A 14,486-nucleotide genomic window follows, 5' to 3' on the forward strand; every position below is an offset into this window, starting at 1 on the left:
AAGGGCATGTCCATCAGATTCGCCTGGACATCCCCTCTGAAGCCAGTTGTCCTAAGCCAGGCATGGCGCCTCAAGGCTACTGTTGAGAAAAAGCCCAGCAAATTAGTTGTATCAAGGCCGAACCTGATGGTGAATTTCGCTGCATCTCTCCTGTCCTTAACAGCCTAAGAGAACATAGCCCAGGCCTTCTCCAGGACTTGTGGCAGCACTTGCGTAAAGGGAGTGGGAAAAATGGCCCACTAAGCAAGCAGTATTCACTGACAACATTGCCACACTGGAAGAAGAAAACATTTCTTCCCAAATGAATCCAGCCTCTTGGATTTCCTATCTGGAGGGGCGGAAGGGAACACGCCCTGAAACATTGAGGCCTGCACCACCAAACTTTCTGGGGCAGGTGGGGTGTCGGCTGGGGAACTTTGGGTCGCCCGGAATTGGGCGAAGGCGGCAGGCAATTGTCCTATTTACAGGAGCCTCTGTGCTAGGCTTGGACCACGTGCCTAGAAGGACATCAGTAAGGGCTTCATTAAAAGGCAAAAGGGGTTTTGAGGTGAAAGACCCAGGCTGAAGCACTTCGGTCAGGAGATTAGTCCTGACCTCCACTGAGGGCAGCTCCAGTCCAAGGACCTAAGCTGCCCTCTTAACCACCATGGCATTAGATGCACCCTCCTCCGTAGCCACAGTTGACGGAGAGAGCATGCCAGTATCTGCAGAAGTGTCCAGTCCCCTGCCCTTCCCAAGTTCCCCATACCAGTCCAACTGCTCTGCAGGGTCATCCTGGTGATCTAGATGGTCCATAGTCCCCTCCCACTCCTCTCCCGAGTCTAACACATCTACAAAGTGCTCAGGTGACAACAAAGAACCTCTGGGTTCAATTGACGTTGGAATTGGCGTTGAGTAACGTTGTTCCGGCTCCATGTCATTGGGGATGAGGATGGGGCTGGCACTGCCGATGGGAACCGGCGGCACTGACTTCGGGGCAGACGAAGGAGGAGGTCGCGGTGGCACAAGCGGCATCGACCCGGATAGGATCCTTGAGGCCCCACCGGCGCCATAGCCCGAGCTGATGGCGTGGAATCCGACGGGGCACCTTCAACCCCCAAGGGGCCCAAATTCTCACCAGAGGGGTCAGCCTGCTCAAATACGGGGCACTTGGCCTCGAAAAACTCTTTAATCTGAGCGGGGGTTACTCCGGCCCCCGGAAGTCGACCCTGGCTCTGTCTCCGCCGAACCATGGCTAGAGCATCGGTGCTCCTTACCTCCTTCGTCGACAGACAACATTCAAGGTGAAGAAGAAGTCCGCTTGGACTTCTTCTTTTTGTGCCTCTCCCCCGAGTGTCCCAGCGACCTCTGGTGGGATGCAGAGGACTTTGACTTTGGGGCCGATCCCGTAACCTCCTCTTCCTCGATCGGAACCGGGACCTCTGCGGAGTCTCGCTTGACGCTGTCGGCCCGAAACAAGCTTCAAAGCCCGCTCTCTAGAGGTATAAGGAGCCATGGCCTAACAGTCTGAGCAAGACTTTGGATCATAGTTGCGCTTGAGACACCATAGGCATATGAGGTGGGGATCTGTGACTGGCCTCGTGCAGGGACAAGCCCCGCATAGCTTAAACCATGTCTTCCTTGAAGACATCCCTCGCACATGATTGAGAAAATACAGAAGTCGACAAAACGTTGAGAAGAAACTTGTAAAAAAGCAACAGAGGGGTAGCTCTTCCTGGATCAGCACTTAACTGGCGCGGACAGAAAAGAACTTATGTCCGCGCATGAGTGGCGCCTATTTAAGTACAGCGATGTCATAACCGACGCTAACGATGCCGACGACATCACGCGTAGCCGAATGGAGCCACACAACAGTGCGTGCAAGGGGTATTGCTCAGCTAAAGTTTCTGGATCCAGCCTGATGCCTGGGAAATTTAAAGGTAAGGAATCTGCAGCTAGATAGCTCTATCAGATGACATGATTTTAAATACGCACAATGGACTGTTTTCCAGTGAGATTGGTACTGGAAAAGGGTTTGTACACCACATTAGACTCAAGCCCCATGCCAAACCATGTGTACATAATGTAAGACAGGTTCCCTTGTCAGTTAGAGAGGAACTCAAACAGATGTTAAAAGAGTTATGTAGTCAAGGGGTCATTCAAACTGTTGAAACATCAGAATGGGTCGCACCAACTGTTTTCGCATGCAAATAAACAGGCGATGTCAGAATGTGTGCCGACTTGCACACATTCAACTCCAACATTTTGTTGATTGTTACCCACTACACAGAATACACAAGATCCTAGCGAATTTGGGTATTGGCAAATAGTTCTCAGTTACTGATTTGAGGTTGGCATACCATCACATTCGCTTACACAATCATTCTCAGGGATTGACAGCTTTTGTCACCCAATCCTTTGCTTTCAAATGCTTGAGATTGCCGTTTGGGATGGCATCAGCTGCCAGTGTTTTCTAAAAACTCATGAATGTTCTGTTTGCCGACCTTAATGGGGCACAAGAGTACCAGGATGATATCCTGGTTTTTGCAGAATCATTGGAACAATATAATAATATCCTTGATAACGTCTTGCCCATGCTTGAACACATTGGGCCTGATGGTCAGGAAGGATAAAGGCAAATTTGCTACCAAGTATCTAGATTACTTAGGTCACACCATTTCTGACTCTCGTATAAATCCTAAGTTCTCAAAGATCAAAGCGATTAAAAATGCCTGCGCACCCACTGATCGTGATGCCCTATGTTCCATTGTAGGACTTGCAGTGTATAACGTTTGCTTTTTTTCAGGTTATACTGTTATAGTGGAACCTCTCAGATCCCTTGTACAGAAGGGGCAGAAGTTTATTTGGGATTAGGAAATGCAGTCCTCTTTTGACAAAGTAAAACACTTGACTGTAAATGCTCCTGCGCTTTCAGCCTTCAGGGATGATTGCCCGCCTCTTATCACAGTGGATGCCAGTCTTCATGGTTTAGGAGCAGTTTGGAGCCAAAGTATGGGTAACACAGAACAAATCGTAACATTCGCCTCCAGGTCTCTCGGGAAAACACGAACAACAATACAGCACCATTGAACATGAAACTCTGGCATGTATCTGGGCAGTTCAAAAATGTACAATGTATGTTTGGGGATGTCGGTTTGATTTACACACTGACCACAAAACCCTAGTTTACATCTTTACCAAGGATATTCACCATAATGCGCCTGCAAGACTTACACGTTTGGTCTCCAAACTGCTTGAATATACATTCAACATTAGTCATGTGGCAGGAGGAGAAACTTTAAAACCTGATTGCCTGTCTCGCATGCCACTTCCTGAGTTTCCGGTGGATGAGGATGTGTGTATGGCACTTGTGGATGCAGTTCATGCCGACCCAGACATAACATCCACATTTTCAGAAGAAGACTGGAAGAGTGCTTTCCTTGAGGATGAAATTCTTAAACAGGTTAGTATATAACTAAGGTGATTGCACAGAAATTTAAAGACTTGTGCTCAAGTCGTTGGGGAGCTTTCTTTAGTCAATGGTTTGGTTTTAAGGGGAGATTTACATGTACCTCCTTCTAAATTGCAAGAGTCCATCATTTCCAGCGCACATCAAGGACACTTAGGCACCACCGAAACCTGAATGCGTATCAAACAACACTATTGGTGGTCTGCTCTGGATCGTCAGGTGTGACGCATGTTTGACAAGTGTCCAGAGTGTCTTCTGTCAGACAAACATTGGATGGTTAGTGAGACACTCCTTCATCCCGTGTCCTTTCCAGAAGGGCCAAGGTACAAAATAGGTATGGAGTTTTCTGGGCCGTTTGTTTCACTTCCTGAGGAAATGAGATATGCTGTTTTATTAGTTGACTACTATTCCAAGTGGTTGTATTTCTCTTTTGTTAACTCTAGTTAAAGCGGCAATCACATTTCTGGAGCAAGTTTTTGCTGTTGAGGGTCCCCCTAGGTCTCTAGTGACCGACAATGATTCACTTTTGTATATGGTCAAATGTCTTGTTTTTTAACAAACATGATGTAAAGCGTTTAAAGGTGGCTTTGTATTCTCCAACGTCTAATGGTCTGATAGAATGGGGGAACGTAGTCTTAAGAGGGTGTGCAAACAGCCATTGCTGCTGGAATTGGAGTTAAACATTTTCTCAATCAGAAATTATGGGAATACAATACAGCACCTCACTGAACCACTGGTGCTGCACCCTTTATACTTTTGAGAGGGCGTGAATATCATTCAGACATGTTTCCTACTTGGCTTAAGGAAAGGGTTCCTAACACAAAAAGTGATCACTCCATTTTTAATGAACAAGTGACAGTAAGAGTGTTGAGAAAACAATCAACCATGAAACAAAACTTTGATAAAAATTGTAAAGTTGAACCAGATCTTGCTGTTGGGGATCAGGTCATAATGAAAAACCAGGTATAGTCAAGAAGTGGGAGTCTGTTTTTTCCTCCAGCAAGAATTTCTAGAATTGGTAAAGAATCAGTTTTAATTCAAGATACAGGTTGGTGGAACAAGTGGAGTTTAGTTAAACCCACTCCACAGCAAGCACATATCATAAAATGCAGTAGGAGTCTTAGGCATGTTTCAGATTGGACACAGTGGGCACATCCTGTCAAGGAAAATAATGAGAAACTGTTGTACCAAAGCACTCAAAATGAGTAAATCAATGTTAATATTGTCATGCACAATTTTGTCAAAAAAAGAACTCCAACATCAAGGACAGGAGTCATGGGTTTGTAGTGGAGACTTGTATTGCAATCCAAAATACAGCCGACACATGTTTCGTCACACAAGTGACTTCTTCAAGGCTAAATAATATAAGTCTGTTGTTACGATCCTGTGGGTCAACAGGCCTGGCAAAGGAGATGTTCCTTGACTGGTATTCAACTCACAATCTAAGTCTGAAGCGGTGTGATATTCAAGGTTAGCAAAACGTGTTCCGATATTCCACACTATAGTGGGATCTTTCAGCCAGTCAATGTAAAGTAAATTAGGATGCAAAGAAACTGTCATGAAATTCCATGAAGTTCCCAGTAGTTATGCTAGACTGTCTCCTTCACGAAAGTCTGCAGTAATTTAAAAAGTAAAAGGAAGCCATGCTAGTTTTATCTCGATATATACCTGTTTGGCCCTGAAGCTGTTGGTAACGTAATTAGAGATAATTAAAAGGTCATTCCATCAAGGAACTCCTTGATAAGCCTCCTCCAATCCTGAAGCCGTCTCCTGGTGTCTCGACCGATAGTACAAACAGTTTACAGAGTCCCATTTTTTCCTCCACCGCTGCGCCATGAAATGGCTGGCGGTGGCGGAACTTGTCAAATGCTCAGCTGGACTGTGCCAGTCTAGCTGAGCATCTTACATTGTGGCGTAGCTGCGCCACCGCCAGGGAACGACTGTACCCTGGCACAGACTGTGGTCCTCCGCCACAAGGACTTTCAAAGTCATAATGCGATGGACGGTGGACTGCTACAATGAGTCTAGCGGTCGGAAAACTGCCAGACTCGAAATCAGGCACTAGAGACATATCAGCAAGGCGAGGCAATAGAATTATCGCCGCTTTAGAGTCTGTTTTCGGACGAAAAGCGGCGATAATTTTATTGCCCTATCAGCATGGACACGCTAACTCGTGAATCCATGCCTTAGCGCCTGTTTCCGGAACGCCCAGCCTCGCATCTCTAATAAGATGCAAAGTGGACGTTCCTCCCCAAAATAACTGGAGAAATGTCGCTAACCGACATTTCTCCAATTATCAAGCTTCACGCTAACAAGCAGAGCGAAACTAAAAGTAGCTCTAAGCGTGGTTATCGCTACTTTCCTTACGCCTGCTTTTCTTCTGACTTAGCCATGTAATCCAATGGAAGGTGGATTACATGGCTAAATCCACCTTGCCCTATCAGCAAGGTATCGCCGGTTGCAGTGCGATCATCACTGGATTTCCCGCGATAATCGCACTGTTTCCTAGCCAACGCATGGATTTCTATCGCTTTGGAGATAAGCGTTGCTGATAGCATGCTATCTCCGCGATAAAATCCAGCAATAGCCGGCAATAATTATCCTAGCGCTAAGTGCGCTTGGCGATAGTTATCGCCTCGCCTTGCTGATATGCCCCCAAGTTTTTACGATGTGCTTTAAACAAAGTTGCTGTGCTGCATTTCATGAAAAGGAGAGAGCAGAACCGCACCATATCTACTAAGCTATGGTGCTGCTGCACTCTCCCCCAGTACTGGGGTAACTTACACCTGTGTGACGTCAAGGAAAGGTTTCATACTGGAAGGGCACCCCAAAATGAAAAACTTTGACAAAGTTTAACACTTTAAAACAATTTGTATATGTTCTCTATAGTGCAGCACACAGGCAAAGTTGGAAAGGTTTGGAGAAAATAAATCTTTTCTTCAATTTTATGCCTTGAGTAGGCATAGTTTTTTTTACAGATAATCCTTTCTATCAAAGTTGGTGAAAGGGATTAGTATTAAAATCCATGGGTGATTCCCTGAGAACCACTTGTAACACCCGTGGTCCCCACCATGCCTTACAATAGCACAGAGTCCAACACTACTCAGGATTTGCACTGGAAGCAAAGCGCCAAAACCACACTTGGCACCAGGCCAGCTTCACGTTTGTGATGGAAAACAGGCCCAAAGTGTGTAAATCAGCCTTATGGACTCAGGATTTGAAACAAAACACAATGATCGGAATGTGATACTAATACAATTGTATCACTAACCTAAGGAGGCCTTTTTAGTAACCTTTTAACAACGAAAGATTGAGGAGAAAAATCAATAGGATTCTAAGGCTATGCCTCTCAATTTGCATGCAGCGCTTTGATGCCAGCTCATAGCTAATTGTGCTACATTATAAGGTTTGTAATTTATAAACTTAAAGTAACAAAAGGATCTCTGTGGCAAAAGCAATAACTCACTGAACTATCCACATAAAATACTAGCCTGTGATCCGCATGTCACGTGTGGATATTTGCAGTGGGAATGTTACTTGTTCCTGAGTCAAAACTGGGACTAGACAAACTGCAGATCTCTGCACCAAGTGCATAAACCACCAGAGCCATCAAGCCTTACTAAATATCCCCTAACAATGCCACATGCACAACGATCCATCCAGGCTGCTCTTTTCTGGCCTCAGCTGGCCATGCGGAGCGCACCCTTCCAACGTTGGCGCCCGGCGGGACGGTACAGCTCACACCGCTCTAAAGACAGCCCTTGGCATGGTGGAGTTTTACTGCTTCTTCACCATCACTTAAGTATACATTTACAACAGAGATCCAACCAATGTCAAAAGATGGCCTTCCTCCCATCAAAAGGACCTTAAGAGGACGCTTGCTCCCCTTGCCAATAAGCCGCACATTAAGAATTTGGGAACAAACCTTTGCAATAAGGAACGAGCATTCTGAATTTTTTAACAGGTCAACCTGTCCCGCAGAGCATTATGTGTAAAAACACATTTCTTGCAAAGCTTCAGAGAAGAAATCTTGAGGCCTCCCCTAATTTGTATTCATAGAAATGTCCAATGTTCTTAATTCCAAGCAGAGTTTTAATTTGTGTGTGTTAAACTAGCTACCCAATGGGATGGTTTTAAAAATGCAATAATATCTTAAAAACACAACGTGTTACTTTACTGTCATTTAGCTCACATGAACAGATTATGATGACTTGATCCTGTGACATTTTGATATGGGTTAATTTACTTTAATTTGTCCCTCTTCCCTCACCGTTCTTATCCTCTTGACTCCTGCAGACCTCAACTGAATCACTATTGGAAGTTGGGCCTAAGCATTTCTACGGTTGGAACCACAAAAAACCCCACAAAACTACAGAAATAAGTATACACCACACAAATACACAAGATACGAACTCTTATGTAATTCACACAAAAACATATACAAATATCAAAATTTTAATGGGAGGGTTGTAATGTTTTTATATCCGGTTTTATTTCTAAAAGGCAAAGTTTTGTGCTACAGCGCGGCGTTCCACTTTGTCTTTTTTGCTCCTAGTGCATCCGGACTGTCTTTTTGTAGGCGCGTCTTTGTGCCTCCTTTGCAGTATCAATCTCCATAATACTGCAAACTGTACTTCCGCTGCTCCCTTGGAACAAATTAAAGATAACAACTTTCAAATTCCTTCACATTTACAGAGCATTAACATTTTTCAATTTTCCGTTTTTTTAATATCTACTCACTTTCTTATTCTGCTAATACTTACCTTCCAGTATGTGGGGGAACAGACTGTGGACAGGCACACCCTTCCAATCTGTAATGTGGCACTGGTGGTGGCAATGAGAGCCACAGTGCCCTACTGGGGGGCACCATCGATGCAACAATGGCTGAACGACGGGTGAACTTTGAACCGGTGTAGTAACGCGGATGAAGGGGTCCCTCGCAAATCTGAACAGTATGGGGTCCCTGGAGAAGTGCAGGCGAGACTACGCCTTGAGAAAGGACTGGGAGCCAGGGTGGCGTATGCAAGGTACCGGCCGGAGGCAGTTACCGGGACGGCTCCAGTTATTTATGAGTGACTGCATGAACGCACCGACTTAGGTCAAATGAATGTGTATGGTGGACAACTGGATACGGAGCATGTCGGAACTGTGATTATGAGCCTCAGTGTTACAGCTTACCTATTGTATGTTCGTATAAGAGTCTAATAAACAGAACAGAGTTATATCTAAAAAAATAACTTCCCAACAGGCGCAGTCCCCGTGAGTAGGCGTCATGGACCCCCATGGGTCAGCGAAGCAGAGGTTAGCACCGCTGCACTAACTCAAGGGTGAACATTACAATACCTTGCAAGCCTGCCATATCAGATGACATGTACCACTATCACATTATTCGCACAATCCTTGCATGATTAATGACTATTAGATAGCTTAGATGCACAGAATGTGAACTAGACTTATAGCATGGTGTTCAAATATCGAAAAAGATAGAGGCAGATTTACAAGCCCCGTGCGCCACATTTGCGCCGCCGTTGCGTCACTTCTGTGACGCAGCGGCGGCGTAACCCATGCGCCACGTTGCACCCTATTTACAACGTGATGCATCTAGGGAGATGCGTCACGTTGTAAAGCCCTGCGTCACATGAAACCTGGGTCAGGTTTCATGTGGGCGTTTCGGTGCGGGGGGGCGTTCTGGCGCAGGAACGCCTCGGAAAAGTGCCTGAGTGAAATCTACATGATTTCACTTAGTCACTTTTCCGACGCTGCTGCGTCAAAACCTTGTGCCTGCTTGAAGCAGGCGTAAGGCGCGACACACCATGTTGAGGAGAGGCCAGGTTGGAACAGTGCTGGAGTTGCGTCGCGCCCGCGACACAACTCCAGCACTGCGCCAACGTGACGCTGGCAGATGCAACACGCATCTGTTTATCCTTGCGCCATGATGTACCGCATTACAAATGCGGCGCATCTGTGCTGGCGCAAGGGTAAACATGCGTCACTCATCTTTCCTGCCGATTTGCAGGGATGCGCCAGGAAACATAAATCTGCCCCATAGTTTGTTCTTACACCAACTTTAGCTAATTTAATCAGGGTGACACTGGGGTGTTGTTTTCCTTCAAAGTAGAATAGTTTTTCAAATGGAGTACATTAGCAGCCTTTGCATGGATAGTGGATAACTCTAGATAAGACCACATGATGTAGTTTACCCGTATAATTATTATTTTTCTATGACACTAACTGAAACAATTGTTGTAAAAACCTGAATTGCGTGACCAATCCTACCCTATTGGAATACAATTACGAAGAATGTACTGAGATCATGTTGGGTACCGTGCCATTGCAAGGTGCACTTACTATTTCTATTCTAAATTTTAATTAAGATTAAACTTTTAATACAGGCGTACAGTGATCACAAGAGCTCACACTCGACAAAAACTGCATTGATCTTTAGCTTACTCTAATTAGTGTCAACGTTTTAGTTCAGGGGCCGGAGCTAATGTGCTCTGAGTTATATGAAGTGCTACGCAAACAAATGATGGACAGAATAAGAAAACGATCATACATTCACCCGCAGTCAAGAGATCTAGGTTAAATCCATCGTTCTTTTGCTCACCATGCCACCTCAGTTTAGACCCAGCCATATGCAAATCAGTCTTGACCCTGTGCCTAATGGGAACAGTCCAGCCCGAACTGCCAAGCCAGGGTGGACCGGAAACAAGCATCTTGGGACCAGTTTCTGGGTATTACCCTTCATCAGCCAGGCTAGCTTGAATCCAGTGGCACAGTGAGCAAGCGATGGCATACCTATCCTACTTAGGGTGAAAAGTACTATGCAAACAAATGATGGACAGAATGCTGAATAAATCATACATTCACCCCCAGTCAAGAGATCTGGGTTAAATCCATCGTTCTTTTGCTCACCATGCCACCCCAGTTTAGACCCAGCCATATGCAAATCAGTCTTGACCCTGTGCCTAATGGGAACAGTCCAGCCCGAACTGCCAAGCCAGGGTGGACCGGAAACAAGCATCTTGGGACCAGTTTCTGGGTATTACCCTTCATCAGCCAGGCTAGCTTGAATCCAGTGGCACAGTGAGCAAGCGACCCACGTCTTGGCATACCTATCGTACTTAGGGTGAAAAGTACTATGCAAACAAATGATGGACAGAATGCTGAATAAATCATACATTCACCCCCAGTCAAGAGATCTGGGTTAAATCCATCGTTCTTTTGCTCACCATGCCACCCCAGTTTAGATCCAGCCATATGCAAATCAGTCTGACCCTGTGCCTCATGGGAACAGTCCAGCCCGAACTGCCAAGCCAGGTCTTCCCTGGACCGGAAACAAGCATTGTGGGACCGGTTTCTGGCTAATCAGCCGTCATCAGCCAGGCTTTCTTGAATCCAGTGGCAAAGTGAGCAAGGGACCCACGTCTGGGCATATCCTGCCAACTTAGGGCGAACAAAGCAAAACCAAAGGGGATGATGGACGGAGTGTTGAACATTGCAAGCACTCACCCCCAGTCAGCTGATCTGGGTTTAATCCATCATCATTCTTTAGCTCACTCCACCACCCCAGTTCAGACATGGCCATATGCAAATCAGTCTGACCCTGTGCCTCATGGGAACAGTCCAGCCCGAACTGCCAAGCCATGTCTTCCCTGGACCGGAAACAAGCATTGTGGGACCGGTTTCTGGCTAATCAGCCGTCATCAGCCAGGCTTTCTTGAATCCAGTGGCAAAGTGAGCAAGGGACCCACGTCTGGGCATATCCTGCCAACTTAGGGCGAACAAAGCAAAACCAAAGGGGATGATGGACGGAGTGTTGAACATTGCAAGCACTCACCCCCAGTCAACTGATCTGGGTTTAATCCATCATCATTCTTTAGCTCACTCCACCACCCCAGTTCAGACATGGCCATATGCAAATCAGTCTGACCCTGTGCCTCATGGGAACAGTCCAGCCCGAACTGCCAAGCCATGTCTTCCCTGGACCGGAAACAAGCATTGTGGGACCGGTTTCTGGCTAATCAGCCGTCATAAGCCAGGCTAGCTTGAATCCAGTGGCAAAGTGAGCAAGGGACCCACGTCTGGGCGTACCCTGCCAACTTAGGGTGAACAAAGCAAAACCAAAGGGGATTATGGACGGAGTGTTGAACATTGCAAGCACTCACCCCAGTCAACTGATCTGGGTTTAATCCATCATCATTCTTTAGCTCACTCCACCACCCCAGTTCAGACATGGCCATATGCAAATCAGTCTGACCCTGTGCCTCATGGGAACAGTCCAGCCCGAACTGCCAAGCCATGTCTTCCCTGGACCGGAAACAAGCATCCTGGGACCGGTTTCTGGCTAATCAGCAGTCATAAGCCAGGCTAGCTTGAATCCAGTGGCAAAGTGAGCAAGGGACCCACGTCTGGGCGTACCCTGCCAACTTAGGGCGAACAAAGCAAAACCAAAGGGGTTTCTCTGCATATTAGCAGGGATGCGACATGCAAAAATACCCTTTCGCCACCACAGATGCGTTGCATTTACAATGCGGCACACCATGGCGCAAGGATAGACAGATGCGTGTCACATCTTCTGTCGTAAGGGCAGGGCATTGCTGGAGTCATGTCGCAAGCGCGACGCAACTCCTGCAAAGCTCAGGGGCGGCCTATACTTATTGTGCTGCGTCACTCCTTACGCCTGCTTCAAGCAGGTCTAAGGTTTTGATGCAGTGGCGTCATAAAAGTAAGTTAGTAAAATCTTGTAGATTTCACTGCGTTACTTTTATTGGGCTTTCTTGCGACGGAACGCCCACCCTGCATACATTATACCTGACACAGGTATAATGTAGCGCAGGGCTTTACAACGTGACGCATCTCCCTAGATGTGTCACGTTGCAAATATGTCGCAACGTGGCGCATTGTTAACGACGCTGCTGCGTCACAGAAGTGACGCAACAGCGGCTCAAATGTGTCGCAAGGGGCTTGTAAATCTGCCCCTTGCTATTTTGATCAAAGAAAGACTGTCTTTGAGCCTCATGGATTTGTTACCAATACATTTTGCAGTCGCGCTATACTCTCTTAGAGGCTCATCTTTAATTGTTTCCATGTACAGTCAGTGTCAATATATTGAATTTCATTACTGCCACATCATATCATTAAGCGAAGTGACATGGAAGATCTGACACGTTTCTTTGGTGCAAATTGAGAACTATTCAGGGCAACTTCTTTATTCTTGAATAACACGTCTCTCTGTTGTGGTTATTTTGGTTAGTGATCGAAAATGTTCTTTAATGATGGGATCAATACCTATGAAAAAAATAATTTTAGGCCTAATGCAATTATACAACACAGTCTGTCTTTCTGAATGCATCAAACCGTAAAGGATCTCCTCAAATGAACTGAGAAACAGATGAGTCCAGCCATGCTGCCAGACACCCTGGTCATTATCAGGCCATGTACATATACAGTGTGCTAACAATGACCCTTAGTAGTAAAAAGTGTGAAGCTATTAAACCACAAATTCCTTACTATCAGAGATACTAGTGTCTTCCAGTGAGAAATCAATATCACCTGTAATTAGATTAGAGATGGTGGGGAGAGAAACAACATAAAGAGAAGAGAAAGGGGATGCAGAAATGCTGTAGGTGCACTGTAAGTAATCGACTGTTTTGAATCACTAACAACCACAAAGTTGACCCTAGAGAATATTCAAAATATGACATATTTTCACATTAAACTGCAAGAGTCTTGCTTCTAAATTCAGGCACATCACTTCCTAATCCTTGCTAAGAGTTTCCTGTAAGAATAGAATAAAATAACTCTGACCAGCAAATGAAAAACAGATTTTGAGACATCATTGAACCAGTGAGTCATTGAATAGATATCATTTCACCTGACAGTAGATAACCGTAGCTCAATCAACTGATTTTGATAGAAGACACATTTAGGATATCTAAACTAATGCACCACAAAACCAAACAGGACAACATCCAGCTAGTATGAAAAGTCTTACCTTTCTCCGTCCATGTGTAAGCAGAACTTGGGTAATCGTCGTTTGAGAATGTACTGACTCCGTGTAACTGCTGAAGCATTGCCCGTCTGGAAATGTAACCTACTGCCACAAGGATGCATGCATTGCGAAAGGACAGGAACAATTCAACCAACAGGCATAATTACATAAATACGACAGTAGCCAAGAGGTGGAGGACCTGATGCAATTCCCAGGCACTCAAAGACCACTCTTTGCAACTTCCTAGTCTGCAGTCATCTTTTCTGCAGCCTCCCTCTCTTTCCACTGACTTCTTGTACCCCAAGCCTCAAGGGATACCACATCCTCATCACCCATCTTTTCTCCTGGCACCTTCCTCCAGTTCTTTCCTCAATTCCCATCTTGATGTCACCACTTCCTTGTCAGAACTATTCTCTCCCATCATTGTTCTTTACTCCATCTTTCTTCTTGGCCAGTATTTTTCTTCACTGATAATGTCACTGGGCAGTTTTTTGTGAGCACTACTTTGTCCCACAACCTTCCTCCATCTCTTTCCACCTTCCTTGGGTCACAGTGCTATCCTCTTTTATCTCTTTTAGTTTTTGTGATACTTCTGCTCTGCCACCCACTTCCTTCGCCCTACCTTCTTTGATATGGTGCAAACATGGGAATTCATTCACAATTACCCTTTGCTTCAGAGACGTTTCGAGCACAGACTGTTCAGGTACTTGACATATAGTCAACTTTCAGTGGACGTCAATTTGCCCTTATCTGCCTGGTAACAATTTTCCTCAAGGTCTTGCTTCTTCAGAATAGGCCCTTTTCCTGATATGTCACCCTTAGTCACAGACACTTAACACCTTCACTTGGCATAATCCCACAGCTCATGTAGAATTTGTCTTCTGCCTCTTTCCTTCACGGGTATGTCTCATCTCTGATCTCTCCTCCCATTTCTGATACACTATTTCTCTGCTATCTCTACCTTTCAAGGATGAACTCTTAACTGATGTATGTAGAAGGAACACTACAACTTGTTCCAGATTCATCAATCCTTTGCGTTGTCCC

The 14,486-nt window shown here is 45.5% G+C and overlaps 1 protein-coding gene across 8 annotated transcripts in view; it reads right to left on the minus strand.

Moving 5' to 3' along the window:
- The window catches only part of STXBP5L (syntaxin binding protein 5L), a 1,956,595-nt gene that overhangs the window by 166,543 nt on the left and 1,775,566 nt on the right, over window positions 1–14,486 (minus strand). For 4 of the 8 annotated variants that reach the window (XM_085621038.1, XM_085621036.1, XM_085621035.1 and 1 more), the window contains one exon: window positions 13,446–13,547. The exons of 3 other annotated variants lie outside the window; for them this stretch is intronic. In XM_085621038.1, coding sequence (XP_085477164.1) covers window positions 13,446–13,547 — 102 coding nt within the window. The remainder of the gene's footprint in view (window positions 1–13,445; window positions 13,548–14,486) is intronic. One more of the 8 variants, XM_085621034.1, reaches the window with a different exon arrangement.

The sequence above is a fragment of the Triturus cristatus genome, chromosome 8 (genome assembly GCF_964204655.1).
Source record: "Triturus cristatus chromosome 8, aTriCri1.1, whole genome shotgun sequence".
Taxonomy (NCBI): Eukaryota; Metazoa; Chordata; class Amphibia; order Caudata; family Salamandridae; genus Triturus; species Triturus cristatus.